At 45.1% G+C, this 24,901-nt stretch overlaps 1 protein-coding gene across 1 annotated transcript in view; it reads left to right on the top strand.

Annotated features, from left to right (window-relative positions):
• The first annotated feature begins 4,287 nt into the window (after nucleotides 1–4,287).
• CAND1 (cullin associated and neddylation dissociated 1) overlaps nucleotides 4,288–24,901 on the top strand; it is a 769,151-nt gene continuing 748,537 nt past the window's right edge. The window contains exon 1 of the mRNA XM_069629730.1: nucleotides 4,288–4,771. Coding sequence (XP_069485831.1) covers nucleotides 4,704–4,771 — 68 coding nt within the window. The 5' untranslated portion in view covers nucleotides 4,288–4,703. The remainder of the gene's footprint in view (nucleotides 4,772–24,901) is intronic.

Genomic DNA, 24,901 nt, shown 5'->3' with positions numbered 1-24,901 from the left:
TCTTGGAACACCACCTCGTCCAGCTTCCAATCGCTGGCATCTCTGAGGTATCTCGAGTTCCAATCGGCCACCTCGTTCATCTGTCCCGGCAGATACTCCGCCGTCACCGAATCTCTCCTCTCTAGACAGAGTTCCCAAAATTCTTTTGCCAATTCCGCCAATAACTTGGACCTCGTCCCCCCCAGTCTGTTGATGTCCCTGACTGCGGATACATTGTCCATCTTCAGTAGGACGCAACAATGTGCTTTCTCCTGAGTCCAGCATCTCACTGCAAAGGACCCTGCCAACAACTCCAGGCAGTTTATGTGGAGTCGCGTCTCCTGGTCCGACCACCTGCCACCTGTGGACACGTTCCCACATCGGGCTCCCCAGCCCCATCTGCTGGCGTCGGACTCGATAATGAGGTCCGGGGATGAACCAAATATAGCTCTCCCGTTCCATGCATCCATATGAAGGAGCCACCATTCTAGCTCCTCTCTCACATCCTGTGAAATATTCACTCTTGATTCGTAAGAAACGCCCCTCCTGAGGTGAGATATCTTCAACCTCTGGAGTGCCCTGTAATGCAGAGGCCCTGGGAAAATCGCTTGAATTGATGCCGCTAGTCGGCCCACCAATCTCGCTATGTCCCTCAACGACATCTCGCCTCTCGCTAGAGTATGTCTCAGTTGTTACTTGATGTCGTTCACCTTGACAATAGGTAAACTGAGAGTTCCCTGTAACGAATCCACAATGAAACCCAGAAATTCTATTGACTGTACAGGGATTATATTGGACTTTTCCCAATTTATTCGGAAACCCAGATTCTCTAACACCTCTATAGTTATCTGAATCTGTTCTATCAACAATCCCTTCTCTTGACACATCAGGCAAATGTCGTCTAGATAGATAATCAGTCTTATCCCCTGAGCTCTGAGATGAGACACCACGGGTTTCAGCATCTTTGTGAAACACCACGGTGCTGATGCCAGGCCGAAGGGTAGACATCGAAATTCCCAAATCGTTCCTTCCCAGACGAACCTTAGAAATTTGCAGTGCTCTTCTGCGATGGGAATGGTCAGGTAAGCATCTTTCAAATCTATTCTGGCCAACCAATCTCCCTGAATAAGAGTATCTCTCAACAGATGTATCCCTTCCATCTTGAAATGTCTGTATACCACATAACCGTTTAGGCCTCTCAGATTTATGATTGGTCTTGTCTTGTGTCTTCCTTTTACTATGAACATATTGCTTATGTAACCTCCTACCTGAACCGTCGCGGGTCGAATAGCCCGTTTGATTCGTAAAGCCTGTAACTCTTTTTCCAGTAAGGCCTTGTCTTCGCTGTTCATTTCTAAACCTCTTGGCGGTTCCCTCTGATAAGGAGTTTCTATAAAATCTATATAAAAACCTTGAACAGTCTGAATCACCCAGGGATCCCCTGAAATGTCTAACCAATTTTTCAAAAATTGAGCAGTCCTCCCCCCTACCTCTAGGGTCACCGTACTTGTACAAGGCAATCTCACCTGTGTTATTTTGCTGACGCTCCCCTCGCCAGATTCTGCCTCTTCCTCTACTCCTCGATGGGAAAAAAGGTGTTTGTCTGCGCTCTTCTTGATCGCGCCAATTTGTTCTATCTTGAAAGGATCGGTTGAAATGGTACCGCCAGCCGAGCGACCCCTACCTCTGCTGGCCCGTCCAAAAACCTGTCTCCCAAAAACTCTCTTCAACGATGCTTGCGCCTTATCCAAGGCTGCATAGGAGTTCACAAATCTGGTGAGCTCCTTGATGAAGGAGTCTCCAAATAGCTTTCCTTTAGCTGACAAAGCTGAGTCAGAAGATGCTAACTCACTCAATTTTGGGTCGATCTTGACCAACAAAGATCTCCTCCTTTCGGTGGTTATGGCATGATTTGCATTACCCAACATGCATATCGCTCTTTGGGCCCAACCTATGAGGATTGTCGGGTCTATCGGTTCCCCTTTTATTTTCGCGTCCTCACCCATCTGGAGGATCTTAGTGAGGGGTCCTGTCACATCAAGCATCTTATCCTGACAGGATCGCCAGGATCTATCAAGCCCTTTCCTCACATCTTTTGTGAATTTACCCATAAAGGTAATTATTTTTTTGTCAATCACTGGCGTATCAGCTGCCCCTTCAGGGAGGAGTGGTCTTGGGCATTCTGCCCTCATTTTGCTTCTAGCCTCTTTGGCTAGCGGCGGCCTCAGGCGTTTCTTTAAATATGACGCAATTCTTTTGGGGGGTTCCCATTCTGACGATCTGGGATGAATCAGTGCCTCCGGATCGAAATCCTCATCATCCGCACCGCCCCCCTCAGTCTCCTCATTTTTCCTTTTCTTTATCGCCTCATGGCTTTCTTCACCTGAAGAGGATATCGATAGCACTTCCTCCTCTTCAGGGTACTCCTCCTCCCACTCTTTCTCACTCTCATCTGAGGTATGAGATGATTCTCGTCCCCTGCTAGGCACCGCTTTACCTTTTCTTTTCCTCTTTCCACCTTTCTCTGGTGGAGTGCCCGGGGGGGTGTGGGCTTTCTCCGCCCTACGGGCTGCTTTACTGCCCCCTTTGGATTTCATTCGAGCTTTCAAACTCTTGACCTCCTCCCGGCCCTGAGAAAAACAGAGCCAATCCTCCATCAGCGCTCTCTGCTGAGGATCATGTCCCAATGAAGCCCCCAGGGCTTTGTGTAGGACGTCTGTCATGGCCATGTGGCTCCTCTTTTGGCTAACACTAGCCTTCCCTTCATCACTGGAGGAACTCATTAGTCTCAGGCCCCGGGGAAAGCAAATAGTAATAATAATGTTATATTTGTATACCAGGGATTATCACTCTCTCAGTACAGAGAGTAAAAATATGTCCAAAAGAAAATATAAATTTAATTCCCTGGTTCTGAGTATATAATATATATACAGGTATGTTATATCCAATAACAGGTTTTACCTGGGACTGTGCCCGTATGACTGCGGTATTACCGATTGCCTGCAGGGGCGCTGTAGTGTTCCTGACACACAGGCCGCTACGCTACGTTCTCATGAACGGTGCGTAATGATATTGAATCCAATTGTGATTCGAAAAAGAATTGAATGAGCAAATCACCGACACTAACTCCTCTCAATATAACTCGGCACGGAAGAAGTGAGCGCCGGAACTACGCGGTCCCGTCGCGCTCCTTCTTCCGTACCGCAGTGCCCTCTCTGACGGGTTTGCGAAGTTGCGGTCGCTGGTGCCCCAGCCCCGTCGCGCCCGCAACTTCAGTAAACCGTGAATGTAGCGGATATGCTCCGCCTGCAGGCACGATAATTACCAACGTATAGTTTAAATACACTCTCAGTACACACACACGTTTTCATATGTAATAAGAAAAAAGGGTACTTAATTCGGTGGCGAGCAGCAAAGAAAGAGGGAGAATAAAGGAAGGACAAGGGTTTTGAGAGGACTGTTATTTGTTTATTGGTTGTTGGGAACATGTGGTCAGTTTAAGGGCCTATAGGGATGGACTACAAAATCCGAAAAACCTCATGGTTATTGTAGTTTTTTCTTGGCTTTTGTATGCTATTGTACATGTTGTTTTCTTTGCTGCTGACAGTAAAGATGAAGAGTTAAGCATAATCCGAGCCTCCGGTCTTGACATAGAATTGCTGTGCTGTGCAGCCAGTCAATAAAAGCAGCCATCTAACCATGTTTTCCTCCTTATCACATTGAATTAAGGCACTATATAAATAAACACATCATTATCATTACACAACACCGCACTATGTAAAAGAGCCTCTCTCTGTTTAAGTGATTATCATTAATGGGTTCTTTTTTTCTATGCATTTCATACTATATTCGCTCCTCCTGTGTACCTGCAGCCTTCCTTACATACTTTCTTACTTTGACATATAGTCTCCTTCTGTGAGGGCCTTGGCATTAGATATGTAATGTCTACTGGAATCTCAGTTGAAAATACAATCAAACTTTATGAAGTAAAACATCCAAAATAATTTGTAAGACACCCATGCAGCAAAAGGCTAACGCTATTTGAGAAAGGGGCTTTCTGATGTCTGCGGTTTAGTCCTTTTTCTATTTCATCGACTAGCCAATTGGAAACAGCAATTGTATTTGTCCCTTTTCTATGTCCGCGAAAATTGACACGCGAGTAGGGCCTCAACAAACTGAAAGGCTCCGCGACCCAATCAAAATTGAATGTTCTTCTGGCGGTGAGATGGTATAGCCAATTGTAAGCGCCGTCGCTTCCAACAACCGCAGAGGGAGCGTGCGCGCGCACGTTACGTGAACTTTGACCCATTTCGTCGGAGCGTTGTGCGCGAGCCCCTCCCTCTGCTGCTCCTGGGCTCGTTTTTTTTTTCTTGTCTGAACTGTTTGAAGGATCCGGGAACCGACGAAAACTGTGGCGGGGGTGAAAGTACTGTTCTGCCCACTGCGAGCCCCCTTGCCTCCCTCCCCTCCGGGTGAGAGGCAGGGCCAAAGCTACTCTGACAGCACGGGGAGGGCGGGCTGGCCTAGCTGCCAGAAGCCCCCAGGGCCCTGCCTCCAACAGCGGGCCGCTCGCGCACAGGGGGCCCGGGCTGAGACAGTCATTGGAACACGGGATCTGGGCAAGGTGGACAACAATTGGCAGATTTCATTAGACCAAGCAGGACAACATTAAGCCACCGAGGAATCTGCAGCCACCTGTGTGTGTCCCCACCCCCGGCAGCAACATGGCAAGCGCCTCGTACCACATCTCCAACCTCCTGGAGAAGATGACATCCAGCGACAAGGACTTCAGGTGAGGGCATCTCCTATATGGACATGTGGAACACTTCCTGCAGTGTTACCAACCTATCCCACAGTTTCTAGCCCTTTTCCAGGAGCACACTTGACGATGGGCAGGGCGGAGAGCCCACCCACACCTTGCTGTCACACATCAAGAAAGGGACACGCCCCCCTTAAACACACACTGAGCCCACTCCGTCCGTGACAGTCTAGAAATGCTATAGTTTTGCAGTGATCTACTTTGGAAAGTTGTGACAGCCTGATATACACTGTCATCCGCTGTCATTAACGCTCATCCTCCCGACCCCTAACAGCACTGGACAGTGAGTGACATCATTGAATTGTCCCTGTGACAGGGAACCCCCCTCCTCTCCGCCATGCACCTGGGCCTTGAAGGGGCAAAATGTAGGCACACTCACGAACCTATCTGTTCCCCATTATAATTATCCACCTTTCCTCACATTGTATTCGCTAGTGCACTGGACGGGCTGTGTGTGGGATTGTCAGGGCGGGCCCAGGCGAGGGAGTGGCCATGCTTGCTTTGGAAAGTTGCCCTCTGGCAGGTTGTCGTACGGTATCCTCGGCACTTGTACAATATTCACACAGGGCAATTAACGCTAGAAAGCATCTTGCTTGCTTTGCATTATGCCAGTGTTCATTTAGTGTTGACTCAGTAGTGTTGCTATTTTTTATTTCATTTCAGGGGAAAGCAAGTAGAATTCCAAGCCAGTCGCATGGCAGATTCATATACGGTGCACACAGTGCTCGTTTCTCCTACGATAGGCCTTTTTAGAATTTTTAGTTTACTGATTTAAAGCTGCTAAAATGATGCCCCAAACGACCACTGCGCCGTGTATTGATAGTCTTATTGTCGGCGTGTTCTATTCCTTGAAGAAGTGCACTAACTACACGTAGGCAGAGATGTCGCCATACTGGATTACAATTCTTGGCACAAATTATTTGTTGTGGATTGAGTACATTATATCAGACCGACAGGACCTTACCCTTACAGCGCAGTTGCAGTCTACTATGTGCTTGAGAGGTTAGTGCTGTGGAGTATGTTTAGCTCGCAATGGGATGTAGAAGCTGATGAAAGAATTCGAGGAACACATAGACAGCATTTTAATGGAATCGTTCGTTTATAAACTTGTCTACAGTAAAACTTAAAATTTGGCATTTCCATTCTCTCTGCGTAACGCAGAGTGTCCGTTCAGATCGACACATTTTCATAAAATGAAATTGCATGTTCCTTTGTCCAGTTTTGGAATGGTAAACCTTATCATATTTGACGGTATTATACACCTCCCTTCATTCCATTCCGAATCCTCCCTTTCTTCCAAGGACGAAAAACAATCGAACCTTATACTATGTAGGATGCGTGGCTTTACACAGCTCACAAGCAAAATTCAAATGTAGTGACCTTCACTCCCATGGGAGCGAATAGCCCTGCAGACCAACATGGCATTTGAAATATATTTTTGAAAAACAAACTTTGCTGGCATCCACCAATGCCGTGCGAAATTTCTAGTGATTAACTTTTTTTAATGAAAACAGTTTACTTCCGAATGCCTTATTTTTAGAGTCCCTCTGTTGAACTGCTCACTCTCTCAGCGCCCTGCACAGCCAGCCCCCACCACCTGTCAGCTCAGCCAGTCTCCTGTTCTCACGGCAATGCAGCTAATCATTTTTGCGAGTCTCAGACCCTGACAAACTGCTCGTACGTGAATGTCAGAGCAAGCCCTGCTCTAACCTTAGTGCACAATCCGTCTCTGCTCACTGACTCATGCCATCTCCAACCCCCCCTCCTGCCAGGCCGCGTCCCCTGAACCCATGACCCCTGTTCCCTTTGAACGCATCAGGTCCCCAGACCCTACCCCCGCACCATCTCCAATATACCTAATCGGGATCGGTCATATATTTTGGTAACACTGACGCCTGTCCCCACTGCCTTTGAAATCGTAAGATTTTGAAAGCCTCAAATCAGATCGGCCCCTCTGACAAGGCATCCGATAGAAATGACCCCTAACACATGCCCCATAAAATTATATAGGTCAGAATGCACCTATTTCTCACCAACAACCCCCTTTCATGTGTTTTGCTTACAGTCAGTAGTTCTTGCCAAGTTTCTTATCTAGCCTAGGTCTCATTCCTTTGTGGGATGTGTATTTATTCAGCTATTTGGACACGTGCTTGGTAAGGCAACTGCAGAACCCCAAAGTTGCTTTCATGCTGATATCCATCGGACCCTCCCCCGATCAGTGAAGGACCCACAAGAGCTTGATGAAAGCGGGAAGTGTGAAAGCACAGCGGTACACTGTATGGCATCCTGCAAAAGGCACTTCTTGCAAAAAGAATTGACAAAGAGGATACATTTCAAAAGACAATTTGGATGCTTTATTTGGACACTTTATATAAACATTGTTGAACAAATAAATAGCTGCTATCATTTGAACCGGGAAGTGAACTGTTCCACGAGGTCTGCTTTCGGTGGACAGGGCACGTTTGCAATGTTTTGTGTCAATGTATGTGTCCTAAGAACAAAATTGATTCCATGAGTATGTATGTACGAACACAGTCGAAGTGAGACCTTTCACAAAATCGAATTCCATTCCCTGGTACATTGGCTTCACCACCTATTTTTTTGCTTCTTTTTGTAAAGGCCTTTGTGTAACGAAGCATCCGTTTCCTGCAGTCCTCGATTGTTCTCTCCCTGCATTCCCGTTGTGCGCTAATACCGCTAGTAATGTTCGATATTGCATCCCGTCTGTCGAAATGCAATCTCTTGGGCCTATGCGTTAAGCACATAATGTGGAACACCTCCAAATCTCCTGTATCACAGAATTCTTTGAGTCCCTTCAGATTTCTTGATAGAGTTTTATCCAACACGATCTTCTCAAGAGCTTTGTGTGGAGGTGAAGATGGGACCAACCGCTTCTTCTTGCATTCCTGCTCCTCCGATAAAGGTCCATGTGCGCATTGGTGAAAATGTAGGTTTTCTGTCCAAGAGTGAACATTGGAACAGTAGTGCATTAATGAGTGCCATTTTTCTAGTAGAATTTCCACAGACCCACCACAGTTTTGGAGCTCCACCAAAGATGGTTGCTCAAAGACTGGGACCACTGTAAAATATTTTCAGAACCTTTTTTATTTTTTTACCAGCAGCTGTGAATTTTTTGATTGATTTGGCAAAGTGCCTTACATCAAATTGAAGGTGAATGTTTGGAAGCTGCTCTTGCATGGCCTTGGCTATTGAAACATGTCTGTAGGTGGCTATGAGGACTATTTGCACTCCCCTCGATGGGAGATCTTCCAGGGATTTTATAAAACCATGTTTCTCCATGGTAACTGAGGATTTACATTTGGACACCTGCGCGACCCACAAACTCAAAATTTATTTTGTTTCCATGCCCTGAAAGGGGTATGGGCAGTACTTTGCTGAAAATCCAGGGCTGTCGCTCTATCCATCGCCATCTAGCCTGAACCGTTTGTCAGAGAATGTTCTTTCAATTGACATATGTTCAATTTTCCAAGCTTCACTAATAGCAGGGAATAAATATTCTCGTGGATATTTGTAGTACTGCGTTTTAGAAAGGAACCGAGTCCCACAAATTGACAGACACTGGACAATTTACTAAAAGTAGAGCCAATGAAAAGTAAAGCTGCTGCACACAGTAGACTTCCAGCTGTCACTTTGCCCAGCATCGGTTGAGCGGACCATGAAAACGTAGCATGGAGCTGGCCACAGGTGGCTTGGATTTTCAGGTTGGTGCCTTGTGATACACGAGTCACATTCACCAATGTTTGCCAGCATACACCCCCACTGGATGGACACATTTCAGCATCAGTATAATCTCTACCAGGCAGCTGTGGAATACAATGTATTTGTGCTCCTTTATTAGACTATCGTCCTGCATGAATGTGGTTTGTGACTCAACTGTGGTGGACATATTGGCCAAACAGGACACACTGAAGTCGAGATCCTTGGTAAGTTCCTCTTTTATTTCAGCTTGTGTCATGTGAACACAAATTGGAGAAACAATCAATGTCGTTATTGGGTGGCCCTTTTTTTGTGGGTGTAGATTGGGTGAAGTGGTCACTGAGTAATTCAAAAGTATCTTCCTTCTATTCAGTTTCTTATTTATCTTGTTGAGTTCACACATTGTATCAATGGTCTAAAAACACTTTGCTTGCTTCGCCGGTCACATTTAATTCATTTTCTGGCCATTGGGCATAATCATCTCGAGTCTTCCCATTGACTGGACTATGCCGCGCCTCAAATAATAGTTGCTCCATGGTGAAATCTGTTTGGCAAGCGCCATCTTTGGTTTCATTTGTTGTCTGTGTCTTCATACTTCGTTTTCTTCTGGGACTCTAGGATATGGGTTGTAAAAACATGTTCAATGTAAATCCATCATACAGTATATAGTACTTTAGATTTTTAAAAAAGAATGTTATGAAGACAACACCAGCCCAAAGCATTTTTCGTAAACAATTTTGTTAGTTACCCTTGTTTTCTTGATTTTCTGTGAAACCGTGTTCTTCACTGTAACGACCGCACCAGTAAGCTGGTCCGCCACCTCTGATCCATGTGTCTCCTCTTCTAATTCCCAACCTTGTATACATCCCTTGAATAGAATATTCATTAAAAAAGTCAATCGTATTTGAAATCAAATTCTTTCATCGCTCTCATCACTTACATACATACGCTCATAAACCGTGTACGTCATTTAGTCAAAATATACATTTCGAATTTCACCTGATTGATGGCTAGTGTACTCGAACAGAGATCACCGTGCAAAACTACTGAGTGTAATGTTGCACCCAAGCATTTTGCATTGTATTCGGCATTGGGGTAAGAAATTGTAACATTAGAACTGAAATGGTAAAAGTTTGAAAAAATACATGTTTGTAATAATGTCACTGTCTAATATCAGATGTAGGATTTACTTTTTCATTCAAGGAAACTGTCAATACGCGTACCTCATGCTCTGGACCAGCTCCAAGGGATGATGCAATTGTAGTTGAAGTACCAGCATCCCCCTGTAACACAGTGCTTGTTTTAGTATGGATGAACAGAGACAATCGGATGCAGACAATGGTACATATAAATAGAAACCCATAAATGAAACATCTTGTAAACAAGCGACAGGATTAAGGAAGAGAGGACTGTAGGCTTCCCCACCTGTCTGACACTGGCCTGGTTGTGGAACCAGCACACTTTTCTACAGATCACTGCAGGTTGTCTGTACATACGAGAAACACCCAGTGTTTTTCAAATACAATTACACTTTATTTGTGTGGTTTAAAAATAGCATAACGTAGCTATTGACAAAAAAACAACCTTTTTGCTTGCCCGTAATGACCGGGGTTGTTCAGTGTTTTAAGGCATATTAATCAACCTCATACATTGGTTCTTTACAATCACAAATTTAAGGTGAGGGTTAGTAAAGATAGTGACTTAAAATGTGGTCCGGTTGACCTCACATCTGTCTATTCGACACAAAAATGGTGTTTCTGGCACTCAGTTGCTAGTTGGAATACTGGTGCCGTCTTCAGGACGAATCTAGTGGACTTGAGACTGTCACTTGATGTACTGCTGTGTTAGGGCATCTAAAGGCAAGTAAAATTAAAAATAAGAGGCTGGGTGTGTCTCAACAGGGGAAAAGGTCCTGTATCCTGTATTTGGTGTGCTGGACAATCTCCTACCTGGGCCGTAGTTGTTCTGTGTGACAGGTGAGCGCAGAATCTGGTTAGGGTTCTTTGCTTGGAGCGCCTTCTGTGCGCTTGATTTAGTAGAATCCTGAGTATCTAGGATGTAGTATCGGCTCAGTGGCTGTAAAACAAAATACCAAATATTTAGTGAGAAAATCGCGTGGTGGCGCTTATGTCACTTACATCAAAAAGCCTGTGGGGCTGTGATGGTGACTAGTGAAAACTGCATGCCGTTTTTTGGATGGTATAGCATGTGTGTGCTCGGTGCATAATACAGGTACAAATCAAAAAGGGGGGAAAGGTAGATAACCTCTGTTTTTCTGTGCTCACCGTGGGGGACCTGTATAGACTGGGGCAGGTGCTCCCTATATGAGTGAACTGGTTATTATTTAGTGCGAGTGGTAAACCGCTCTCAAAGGCATCGTTTCCTTACCTCCGCGTTCCGTGACTACAGCTTGCTGGGAGGTCGGCGGTGTCTGTAGTCACGCGCAGGCGTGAGGACTATTTAAGTTTGTGTCACTCGCTCATGCGCGCCCGGGGATTGAACGCTTATGCGCGGGTGATAAGCGTGCTGTCTTCTTACTCCACTGGGGGAGTAGTGTATCTATTCAGTGCCCAGCTATTGTGTATGAGCTGGGCTGCTACGCTAATGTGAGTCAGTGCCTGCTAAGGATGCTGGCAAGATATTTGGCATGTCGTGTCCGCGCTGTGTGCGAAGTGAACACTTGCTACGTGCTCCTTCTCATTTGATATAGACACAGACTTCACCTCATAGTGCTGCATGGTATTATTACATTCAATTTCGAAAGCTACCATCCACAAGCTCTCAAAGAAAATCTCACGTTTGGACAGTTCCTGAGGATAAGAAGAAACTGTTCCTCTCTACCCGAATACGACCTGCATGGAAAAGATCTAGAAAACCGCTTAAAAACAAGGGGATACCCTGCGGCCATCATCAGGAAAGCACGAAAAACAGCAAGAAACAGAACAGACTGCTTGACTAAATTTCTGTTCTAGTTTTCTTAGCTCTAAATCTCTGTCACCACCTTTTGCTCCAAACGGACACTTTTGCACCCACAACGCCACGTTTTGCCTTCAAAAGAAGCAAAAACATCGAAGACCCACAGAAAAATCTACACCCAGTGCTCAAACCACTCTCTGGCATCTCCCACCCGTGGTCGGACACTATTGCTGCGGTAAATGCTCTGTATGCCACCTCACACAAGACCAGAAAGAGAGATTCCTGAATGGCACCATATGGAAGCACAAAACCTTCTCCAATTGCCTGACCAAATGGAGCGTGTATTTAATCACATGCCCGTGCAACCTATATTATATGGGTAAAAGCAAGCGTGAAAAATGACAAAGAATTTGTGACCACAGGTCCTGCCTGGAAAAACAAAATAGAGGACAAACCTATGGTGGCCCACTTTGTGAAACACCAACACAAACGCACAGAGCTAAGATGGTGTGTACTCAAAACTATTGAGGCAAAAGCAAGAGGGGGTGACAGATTTAGAGCTAAGAAAACTAGAACAGAAATGGATACACCGTCTAGATACGGTGCAAAATGGGTTAAACGTGTCCATAGAGTGGAACCTGTTTTTCTGAAAGACTTGTGCACGATTTTTTTTTTCTTTTCTAAATGCTTTTGAAATATTGATGGTGCATCATGATGTTCCCATACACATTTGTAAAGTGCCGTATGGTTTAACCAAAAATGATAATACCTGCCAGGCATCACAGATTGACCAAAACTGTAATTATTGGTACAATAACTATATTGCATCTCTGTGGAAATACGTGAACATGTTTATAACATGACAAAAATGTAATAATACCATGCAGCACTATGAGGTGAAGTCTGTGTGTATATCAAATGAGAAGGAGCGCGTAGCAAGTGTTCACTTCGCATACAGCGTGGACACAACATGCCAAATATCTTGCCAGCATCCTTAGCAGGCACTGGCTCACATTAGCGTAGCAGCCCAGCTCATACACAATAGCTGGACACTGAATAGATACACTACTCCCCCAGTGGAGTAAGACAGCACGCTTATCACCCGTGCATGCGCGTTCAATCCCCGGGCGCGCATGAGCGAGTGACGCAAACTTAAATAGTCCTCACGCATGCGCGTGACTACAGACACCGCCGACCTCCCAGCGAGCTGTAGTCACGGAACGCGAAGGTAAGGAAACTAAGCCTTTTGAGAGCGTTTACCGCTCGCACTGAATAATAGCCAGTTCACTCCCATAGGGAGCACCTGCCCCAGTCTATACAGGTCCCCCACGGTGAGCACATAAAAACTGAGGTTATCTACCTTTCCCCCCTTTTTGATTTGTACTCGAATTATGCACCGAGCACACGCATGCTATGCCATCCAAAAAACGGCAAGCAGTTTTCACTAGCCACCATCACAGCCCCACATGCGTTTTGATGTATGTGACATATAACCGCCACCACGCGCTTTTCTCACTAAATATTTGGTATTTTGTTTTACAGCCACTGAGCTGATTACTGCATCCTAGATACTAGCGCATAGAAGGCGCTCCAAGCAAAGAACCCTAACCAGATTCTGCGCTCACCTGTCACACAGAACAGCTACAGCCCAGGTAGGAGATTGTCCAGCACATCAAATACAGGACCTTTTCCCCTGTTGAGACGCACCCAGCCTCTTACTTGCCTTTAGATGCCCTAACACAGCAGTACATCAAGTGACAGTCTCAAGCCCACTAGATTCGTCCTGAAGACGGCACCAGTATTCCAACTAGCAACTGAGTTCCAGAAACACCATTTTTGTGTCGACTAGACAGATGTGAGGTCAACCGGACCACGTTCTAAGTCACCATCTTTACTAACCCTCACCTTAAATTAGTGATTGTAAAGAACCAATGTATGAGGTTGATTAATATGCCTTAAACACTGAACAACCCCGGTCATTACGGGCAAGCAAAAAGGTTTTTTGTTGTTTTTTTGTCAATAGCTATGTTATGCTATTTTTAAACCACACAAATAAGTGTAATTGTATTTCAAAAACACTGGGTGTTTCTCGTATGTACAGACAACCTGCAGTGATCTGTAAAAAAGTGTGCTGGTTCCACAACCAGGCCAGTGTCAGACAGATGGGGAAGCCTACGGTCCTCTCTTCCTTAATTTGTCAAACCCCTCATGATTTAGGCCCCCTAATCAAAAAGAGGGACACATTACCCCCCGATATTACAAACAAGCGACAGGATACGTAAACTATTTCATATTCTCTAAAATTCCATGCACAATAAATTTCTGTAATCGAAAAGTGAAATAAAAATACGTGATGGGCGCTCAAAGTTGTTGTTGACTCCGGGGAAATAAATGGATGCAGAATCTTGCTCCTTCATTTTCAGTGCATTGTCATGAATAGGTCATGGGGAAATTAGATTTGCATTAGATATTTGGGAAGATCCAACTCTCAAGAATATGAACTTCAGCAAGTCTGTATAGCTCACCATTGGTATACTGGATGTGTCGGGGATGTCACTAAAGATAGTCTGTGCTTCAGTCAATATGCTCACCTAAAATAATTGACATGTGAAGCAACCGATTACGAAAAGATAATGCTTATTCCGAAGTGCACTACAGCATAGTTTTCTGTGTTCATAAATAATTTTCTATGATGCTCCTAAAACCAGGGAGAGATGACCAGCAAAATGGGGTATAGTTATAAAGCAATCTGGTAAATATTCAAAGTTTAGTAAGAAACATTTACACCGAAAGCACCAATGTTCAAATCCCAGCCTGGGATAAGTGTTCTGACTACTCAATCTTGTAAAATGACTAACACTGCATCCTAATCCTGCCTGTAACCAACATCACCAACCTTACCTATGCACCTTTGTATATTATGTAACTGTACATTTCTGTAATTATGTAACTTTGCATGTATGTAACCTTTACTCAAGACCAAGCGCCTAGCTACCCCTGGTTTCAGCGCGCAATATAAGCAAATAAACTAAACCAATCCGTCCATGTAGTTACCTGTTCAGTACCCCAAGGCCTACAGCTAATTTGTGAACCGTCGCTCACCCGGGGCAGCGTGTGCAAGAATAGAGTTGGAATTGCATTTGGAAGCAATTTACGAGACGTTTTGAGTCGATGCTTCTTTGTGTACTGCGATTGGTCGTACATATTCAGGGTAAAGTGCAGGCTGCAGAAGTGGAATTGATCGCCCCTTAAGTCCCCCAAGACATCCTGGGCTCTACTTTCAAGCCCGTCCGGCGCAAATCCACCATATCTGACCCATTCTCTTATTAGATCCATGTTCCTTGGGAATATATGCATTATTGTGGCCTTAGGTTTGGTATTGGTCTTAGAACGGCAACTGGTAAACCATACAGGCAGGCATTGTTGAAAAATCTGTAAAGAAAAAGTGCATATCGTAAAAAAATGATTATGCGTGTGAAAGATGGAATTACATCAGGATAACTTTCATACACAATTGATGTGACGCAAATCGTAACATGTTACTCGTCCATTGAATGTACTTTCATGCATCAAAAGGAAACCTGCTTATAGACACGGTTCGCGAAGGATGCAATTCTATCCCAATTGACAGTGATGACAATTGTATATTGCGAACAGAACAAATTAAACACAAGTCAACGGTAATGGCAATGAGATGAATGAACATTACACTACTGGGAACATTCGTTCAAAATAGATAGAAATTTAGAGAACAAGAACACATGATTAGGTGACCTGCCCTTTCCTTGATCAACAAACAGTTAGATTCAGCAAGCAGGGTAGTGTGTAGCAGGAGAACAGGTAGCGCAATCACAAGTTGACTTCCAGTGCTCGGAGATGTTCATAGGTAGCACGATGACGAGCTGACTTTCAGTGGTCACAGATGTTGTCATGATAAATATCAAGGGGTTTATAAAGAATTAGAAAAGTGGGTGTGTATGTGAATGAGTGACGTGTTTATGGCATGGTCTTATGTGGATAGCAGGGGCACGGCCTGCTTCAGGGGATCCATGTGTACAATGTCCGCTGTGCAGAAGAGAAAGGTGATGGCTGGAAGGTTTTGAATTAATCATAACCATGGGCAAAGCTCTGTGCAACCCTCCAGACCATCGTTTTTCAGCCTGCCTAGCCATTACAGAAGGGGGAAAAACCATATGCAACAGGCTTGGTCCTACCCCAAAAGGGTCAGTCCAGCCCAAACTGCTAGGTCACATCCCTTCTGCACGAACCACAAGCATCCCCAGACATGTTTCAGCCTTGTTGGGCGTCATTAGTGAGTAGTAGCTTGGGTCTCTAGGCACGGCAGACTCGGGGACCCACGTCTGTGCAGAAGATACCTTTGAAGTGTACATGGTGTTTGGCACCTTGGCCGTTCCCATCCTGCCAGCCCCCTCGGGAGGGCACGGCCACATGTGAGAACTGCCATTGATAGGGTGGGGGGGTGGACTGCGGGGGGTGGACAGCCAAGAGGCATGCAGGAAAGGGCCGGAACACTGCTGAATGGAGACACTTATGTGGATTGCAGGGTCGCGGTCTGCTTCAGGGGAGCATGCCTGGAGACACTGGGTCGGCCATATAAACAATGGTCCCTGCGCGTGAGATACCTTTGAAGTGTACATGGTGTTTGGCACCTTGGCCGTTCCCTTCCGTGCCAGCTCCCTTGGCAGCGCACATCCACTGGTGTGAACTGCCGTTGATAATGGAGGGGGGGGGAATGTATGGTAATGAGGCGTGCAGACAAGGCCCGGAACACTGCTGAAGGGAGAGACACGCTTATGTGGATTGCAGGGGCACGGTCTGCTTCAGGGGAGCCTGCTTGGAGACACTGGTTCTGTGGAGGCCATGTGAACAATGGCCCCTGCGCGTAAGCTAAATTTGAAGTGTACATGGTGTTTCACACCTAGGCCATTCCCACCCAGTCAGCCCTGCCAGGACAAGTGAGTGTGTCCTTGATTTCACTGAAAAATGGAAACAACCATTCATAAAAGTTCAGTTGTATTTTATTTTGTTGCTGATGTTGATGGCACAAATGTAGTACACATGATATACTTTGGGTTGCAGCACAGTGTTAAAATCCCCTGTACTGACTGCTGTATGTGTCTTTAATGGCACCAACGACACAGGCCTGTATTACTTGTTGAATGCAGTGTCTAAGCCTCCCATGAAGCCTCCCATGAAGCCCCCATGTAAACGCACGATAGGCCACAAGCCTTTACCACCTGTGGAAGAGAAAGATACAAACTGTATTTAAATGAACAAGATAAGTGTATCAAACCAAAGTTGAAAAAGCAGTCTTGTATCCTATGGCATTGTTGCCAGTACAAATGTTACTTCACAGATCAATATACTTGGGCTTTAAAGTGTAGACACATTACAAAAGTGAACAACGATGCATTCCATTTCATTTTGGACCATTTGGGATTGTTTCTTGGTTGTACGTGAAAGACACATAAGATAACCACTATGATTTCCCCAAATCGCTAGTGATGTGTAGAATTGCAAGTCTACATTCATTTGGCAGTGATAGATCAAAGTTACGACAATATAGGAGACAAACATGAAATGTTAGTGGCCTAAGTGACATCACATCTAGAGTACACTTACTCGTTACTTGGATTGCGAGGGCAAACGGTTGCGCCTAGTTCGTGCATAAGCACCATCATAATCCTCAACACGGACCATGTGAGGCAGCCTGCCCTGAAGTCATGCAGCTCGGTAACGCATTGCTACCGTGTCTTGTCTTCCGATATGTAGGACAAGCATCCAGAGTTTTCTCGGCAGCAGCAGTTCTCCTCCTCGGTTTGCATGACCTTGCACCGATTGCAGGTACACCAGGTGGAGACGTCTTCCATGCGACTAGGCTTAGGCTCTTGAACTGGCGATTCGTCCTCCCAACTGTCTGAAGCCCCATTGTTTCCGCATCTTTGTCTTTGGAATAATTCCGCCTCGGAATACTCCGGCTCGTACTGGTAGGGCTGTATTGTTGCCATTACGCGATTTTAAATTAATATAAATTAATATATAGTAATGCTAGTACTAGTATCTGTTTGCACGGGCTACGAGCAACGAAGATGGCTAAACAGAAATGAGCCACAGGATACACAAAAAGACAGTGAAACAATTGGAAAAGCAAATCTGATGTCTGATGAGAAGCTGTCTGTTTACTTATTGAGGAAAGAGGCGTCCTTCCATTTCCACTTCATTAGCTGGAGCGCAGAGAACGTTGACGCGTGCATTGGCGTTGTGAAATGGGCCGTACGCGTCTAGTGATGTGAGCCTCAGGGGCGGGGAATATGATTTAGTGCCGCTAGGACAGTTCACCTTAGGGCGATGCGGCAATGGATAAGATTAGCACAAGATGGCTGCGCCCTGCTGCCTGATTTCGCATGTGTAAAAGTGAGGAACTACGATAAGGTGCATAGGAAATGTTTGTACGATCGATCAGCGTATGCTTAAACACATGCCCGAACGCATGGGGCAATAATATTTTTGAGCGCACTATTCCTTTAACTTGTGAAACAGACCTGACCAGTTGTATTAAGTGCTCTAGATAAGATTTTGAAGTGGGCATATTTTACTACCCATTTTTTTTAAAGTTGGGAATAAAATTATTTTTAGGGATTAAAAAAGTGTCATTCCCAATTGCAGTATTTATAGGTGCATAAAAACAGTTTTAACTGGAAAAAAGTGTTTTTAAAAATTCTTTATTTGCAGCTAGTTATTTGCTCATTAAAAGATACATGGGGTCGTCTTTGTATCCAGGCAATGATAATCGTAGTTTCTTCCTGTGGAATACCTTACACGCAAAGACTTGATCAAGCGACATTCGAACCTGCTAGAGCAGGTGGCTCAAGCTTCCCAGTCAGTCGTGGCAGCGAAGCAATGGAACTCCCTGCCACTCATACCCGGATCAGAAGACTCCTACTGGGCTTTCCGCAAAGCCCTCAAAGCATGGCTCTTCAATGAACCCTCCTTGATCCATGCATGCGACCCCATCCTGACCTATGTAGCCTCATGCGTGTATTCCTATGACTAACTTATTTACTTCTATGACTGTATGTGACACTGTAACTAGGTTTACTACCTATTGTGCCTAAGGGCCTCTTGTGACCGTTGACCCCAGCGGCTTGATGCCTGATGGCTTGTGCGTGCTATACAAATGAAAACATAAATGAACAGTTATTCAAACGTGCATGGAGCGGTGCAGGTGAATGTGAATGCATGGCACAAGGTTCGATGTGTGTGCTTCCTATTTCTTCATGGCAGTATTTTGACTCCCCATTTGTATTTTTTGGTAGTATTTGCTTTTTTTTATGAAGGGTAAAAGGTGTCTCGCACCCATTTCTGTAGGGCGGGTTGTAGCTAACTTCTCCTGGAAAGGGCTGCAATGTTCTCTTCAGTCACACGCTGGTCCAGTGTCTGCTTTGCATGTGAGAGTTGCTAGATTCTGATTAATTGCCGGCCAGAAAGATGTCCAGGTCTCTAATTTGCGGCAAAAACTAAGTGGCAAGTGTTGACAACTGGCCCAAAATACACTTGTAAGTTCTTAACTTTAATTGGCAGACATTTTACTTTTTGAAACCTCAAAATGCAGGAGAATATTAGTGCTTACTTGCTCTGTTGTTCTTTCCCAACTTTTTCAGTTGGTGTTTTAGGTTCAATCTGGTGGTAATCCGGTTTCAGACACTGACGGCAGGCTCGGACTGACCAATAGGGCAATAACGAGAGGTGGGCACATCTGGCAAGTGAACGCTTCTTTTTATTGTTCTATGGGCTTATTTTCCGTCTGTCCCTCCCATCTATAATCTGTCATTTTATATAATTTTAATGAAAGTACATAGCATTGATGGGTTTGGAAACAGACTCTTCACAATTCTTTTAGAAACAGTAAGTGTGCATGTTAACTACCGGCTACTATAACATAAAGCAGGGTTACATATGTCAAGATGCAAGCTATGAGCTAGCCAGAAGTCACTCGCCACCTCGATTCTACACATATACACAGCACACCATGTCTTACTTGCCTAGAGTCAATTATCACTAGCCAATGGCTAATGCTGAGTCCACATTTTGAGCCCTGGGTGAGCTTTGTTGACTGTTATGCAATACAGTGAGAAAATTGGTAGTACAGTTATTGCATGTGTGACATGAGTCTGGTGATGAAGGACTGTGTACACAGAATAGCAAAGTGGGATAGTTTACACTTTGTTTGCCAACACTTAGCTGGTTTCTATGTGCTTTGAACTTAGCTATTTGCCCAGAATGATGATAATTTGGTTAGGTGGGTAAATCTGGGTGGTGTTGATTGCGCACTGTCCATGTTCTTCCCTCTTAAAGGGGCAGCCCCCTATTACGCCACAGCACCCCCCTTACTTATCATAGGAGTTCACATCCTACATTTGTTCAATAAAACATGGGGGTTTGCGGATGACTTTCTGAGGATGACCAGTTGCCCCTTTTGGTTTCTTCCTCAGGTGGTTGCGATGGGGGATCTTCAGGTGGTGTAATTCTGGGTTCTTTTTCTTCCTCAACCTGTTTCTTCCTCCTGGTTTTCTTGAAACATCTTGCGAAAGAAAGATGCATTCAGAGTTATTTCTCAATCATCCCCAATAGCTGTAATCATTGGTCCTTTGTCCGCTGCGACCACCAGTGGTTCTGGTTTGTATCTGGTGTCTGTCTTCCTGCGTTGTTTCTGTTGAACTAGTACATTCTCACCCACTGGTATTTGATGTTCTTCGGCTTTTCTCTTGCGATCAGTCCATTCTTTGACTTTCCTTCTTTTCTCGCCCTCCCTTTTACCTAATCTCCATCAAGAGGGGTGTAGTCTTCCAGTTGAGGTAGCCTAGTTCTGTTTGTATTGTATCATCAGTTCAATGGGGGTATACCCAGTCGCCTCATGTGGGGTATTCCGGTAGCTTCTCAACATTTGGGAAATGGCTTGTGGCATGGACATGACATCTGTGGCTGCCTTCTGGTGTGTTCGCTTTATTGTGGCCATGAAGAGTTCCACCATGCCATTGGCCTGTGGCCATAAAGGTGTAATCTTTTGATGATGGAAACCCAGATGTGCTGCAAATCTCTTAAACTCTTGTCCCTGGAAAGGTGGGCCATTATCGGTTTTAACTACGTTGGAAATACCCTATTCACTGAACAGTTCATCTATCACTGGTAGTATATGATGAAATGCTGTAGACGTGACATGTTTAACCATAGGAAATCGGGAATATTCATCTATCGTTTCTAGCAGGTGACCTCCTTCCTCCAGTGGCCCATACGTCCATAGCCACTCTCTGCCAGGGCCCATCGGGACTATTTGGAGCAGGCATGGGGCTTGTTTGATGCAGTCACCTGACGCGCCACACAGTATTTCAGGGTGTCTTCTACTATCATGTCCATCTGTGGAAACCACACTTGATTCCTCAGGATTTTCTTTGTATTTGTAATTCCTCTATGTCCTTCATGTGCTATCATAACGAGAGCCTTCCTCAGGCTCTTTGGGACCACCAGTTGATTGCCTCTGATTAGTATCAGTTGTGGCCAGTTTTCTGTGTACCCTTGCTAATCTGTCTCTCCTGTCCACTTCCCCGTTTTGAAATTGTTCTTTGGCCAGGTGTCGCCAGTTGGCATTGGTGATTTGAATAGCCGCTTGGATGGTGAAGTCAGCCTTGCTCCTTTCAGCAAATGGTTATCTCGTTCTGGCTGGGGGATGGGCATTAAGAGATTAAGATAAAGGCATTTCTCTGCCTCCAGTTGCATCGCATTTTCAGGTGTCCCATCAGGATGTTGTGAGAGAGAGTCTGCAGGATTCGCCTCTCTTCCCCTCGCCCTCCAGGTTTGTGATTTATGGATTAGTTGTATTCTTGAAGGCAGATACCCCACCACTCTATGCAAGGAGGCATCTTAATTCTGGGGGGTCCCAAATAAAGACAATAGAGCTTAGTGGTAACGAGGACGAATGCTCTTCCAATAACAAAGTGATGAAATATTTCGCATGCCCAGACCGCAGCAAGGCTCTCACGTTCTGCCTGTGAATATGCATGCTCAACAACAGATAGAGCTCGGCTAGCATACGCTACAATGTGCCTTTCAGACTTTCCTCTTGGATCCGTTTGGGCTAGGAGGGCTCCAAGCCCCACTGGACTGGCGTCCACTGTGACTTCAGTGTCCCAGTCGGGGTCTAAGTATGCAAGTTGGCCAGATCACTCTTGAACGCATCAAAGGCTATTTGACAGTTTGTATCCCATGTGAGTCTTTCTTGAGGAGTTGTCTGAGTGGGTTAGTGAGCGTCGCATAGTTTGGCAGTTATCGGGCACAGTAACCTGCCATTCCTAGGAAGGACCGTAGTTCTGACACATCTTGCAGGGCCTTCAAACCTACAATGGCCTTGACTTTTTCAGGATCCACTCTTATCCCTTTATCCGAAAATTTGTGTCCAAACAAACACAAACTACGCTTATTGGTAGTACTCTTCGGGCCATTGAGTGAGACCACTATTTTGCAGGATAGTGCAGACTTGGCCCAGTGCCTCATCATGTTCCTGGGTAATACCAAATATCAAGATGTCATCACTATAATTGAAAGCATTCGTGACTGGTGCGATGAGTCGTCGGATTGTCTCCTGAAATATTTTCGCCGCTGAGGATATGCCGAAGTTAAGACGTTTATAGCAGAAAAGACCCTCATGTGTAGTGAACGTGGTGATGGGTCTGGACATGGGGTCAAACACCAGTTGATATCCTTGGTTTAAATCCAACTTTGAGAATCTGGTTGCTTGATTCAGTCAATTATGTCCTCAATGTCGGGTCCGAGATGCCTTTCCCTTTGAATCGCTGTGTTGGGGATCTGCATAACGACCACCAAAGGAGATGCCCACAGGGTGGGTCCATCCACTCGTTCTATGTCGTCATTTTCGAGTAATAGTTTTAGCTCATGGTACATTCTGGCTTGTAAATGAAACCCTATCCGCTGAGCATGTTGCGGAACAGGGCGTACGTTGGGATCAATCTGTAGTTGTACAAATTTCCCAAACATGATCATAAGGGACTTAACCAAAATGCTTGTCTGGCTTTTCTATGGAACAGTTTTGGAAATGCCTCTTTCAGTTCATCAATGTCTATCTTTCTCTTTGACGGGGCTAGCAGAGCGTGAGTTTGAGGTGGAAGTCCTTGTATTGTTTCAGATTTGTCATAATGAATATCGATCAGTCGCAGGTCAGTGGCAGTTTTGCAGCTAAGGAGGCATCTTCCGGCTGCAGGGCTGTTTGACATGTATCGTGACAGGAGTGCGTTGCCCTCTATGAATTGGGTCACAACAGAATTGTCCTTTAGATTGCAAAGGCCAGGCTGCACCCCACTGGTAGATCTGGGCTTGTGATGTTTGTAGAGGGTACGTGCTGGCTATGGTACCATAGATTTTCTCATTCATTACATTTACAGTGGCTCCTGTATCTGAGAAACTGGGTATGCTGTCCTCCTATAGGCACCGTCACTCTTGGAGCAGCACTGTTATCGGAAGTGTCATAGATGTGTCTGACATACTCTACTGTATCTATCATACTCGTAGTATTGTTCTGTATTTGAGTGTTCATCAAATGGAGGATTTTCATAGGGGTTTTCCATGGGTATCTACCTTCTTTGTCCTTGATCCTCTCCTTGGTATGGTTGTAAATTGGAATCATGTTCTGATAACTCCAGATGTCTCAATTTGCATGTTTTCTACAGCCTTGATGAATCCTGGCTGTGCCTGGTACAGTGTTGTATTCCTAGCAAGGTTGGGTCTCATGATGTTTCTCTCTTGGTATGGTCTCGCATTCAATGGCCTAGGAATATCATATATTTTATTGAGTAACATCTGTTGACTGTGTCTGTATGCCGGTAATGATGGAGCTTTTCTCTGCACCTGATCTGGAAGCAGCTCTCTTGGCCGCATTGCATGCCCATTTGACTAAGATCTGGGAAATTCGAATCCACATCGATAACATTGTCTGTCAGCCGTGTTTCTGCGATTGCCACTCCATGAGTCCTGACGTGCTGGTGTGCTTGAGTATCGCCATTGCCCTTGCATGTTGCGTCCCATTGCAGCTATGGTGTGCACTTTCTTTGGATTTTCAATGTTGGCTGCTTGTGTATCAACTCTCATATATCCTTGCTAGTTCTAGGACTTCCTTCAGAGGGAGGGGTTTCTTTAGGAATACTGATTATATGCACCCTTCAATCACGCTTAGTCTAATTGCTTCATCATCATTGAAGCTTACAAATTCACATTATTTACTTTTCCTCTGTAAACGTAAAACAAATTGAGCAATGGTTTCATGAGGTGCCTGTGTGCATTTGTTAAATATATATCGCTCATAGTTCCAGTTAGGAAGGACTACCAGGTCTTTCATTGATGGCAGTAGTTAAGAGCTGATACGTTTACCGTCTTGAATCGGAATGGCTTTAATGACACTTTTTACCTCTTTCCCCACTAAGTTTGTGAATATGTCCAGCTTGTTTGGGGCATCTTGGTTCCCTATTCCTCTCAATAATTGTTCAAATTCTTCCATCCATTCTTGCCATTGCAGCCCTTGATCATCTTGTGGTTCAAGGGTCAATCGGTTAGGGCGTTGTAGATAATTAACTGGGTTTGTTGAACATGTCCCCGCCGCATTTTGAATTGGCACCGCACCTGCACCATCAAGAGACATGGTTGCCTATGTCTCTGTTGTGATGGGGTTATCCCTCTTTTGGGTTCCTTATAAGCGGGTGTGTTTTGCTGCCAATTTATAGGCGAGGCAAGTTTTATAAATGCAGGCAGGTGCACTTCAGTTTAGAGCTAGTGTACTAGTATTTCCCGTTTATACTCATGTTTGTCTCCCACCTTTGAGGTGTACAGTAATTATAAGTTTATGCACTTTCACATCTGTTTCTCATGCACCCAATTTTACATTTTTCCGTGTCACTTTCTGTTGTAATCATTATTTTTAGTATAACCTAGTCATCGCTTTCTAGTGAGATTGCGTGTTGTTCACGTGTGGGGATATGCGTTGTATGTCCTTGGTGCATTGTTGCAGCTCCCCCCCCCCCCCACCCTGCGCTGTCAAACGGATTAGTGCGAGCGTTGTTGTTGCGCGCAGCTTTGATAACATGGGAGCACGCAGCACTTCTTACCGCGTAACTGAAGCTATCGGGTTTTCACCCTCACGTGGCATACTCGCACTTCCCCCACATGCTACCTTCTTTAACCTGCAGCTCGAAGGGGCCGTCAGCTGTTGATTACCCTGGCAGCTTCTTCTCACTGTTCTTCTCTTGTGCGTCACCCGCAGTCTTCATTACTGTTCTTCACAGTGCTCACCTTGACCTCCTCCACAGGTCACTTTTTTCCAGCGATTCCAACGTCGGTCACTTCTACAGGCCGTTCTTTTCTGACCCTCTATGTGGCCACCTCCTCTGG

Source organism: Ambystoma mexicanum, chromosome 12 (assembly GCF_040938575.1).
Source record: "Ambystoma mexicanum isolate Mex_15411 chromosome 12, UKY_AmexF1_1, whole genome shotgun sequence".
Classification (NCBI taxonomy): domain Eukaryota; kingdom Metazoa; phylum Chordata; class Amphibia; order Caudata; family Ambystomatidae; genus Ambystoma; species Ambystoma mexicanum.
Note: the sequence above shows the minus strand (reverse complement) of the source record. Positions and strands in the feature narration are given on the sequence as shown.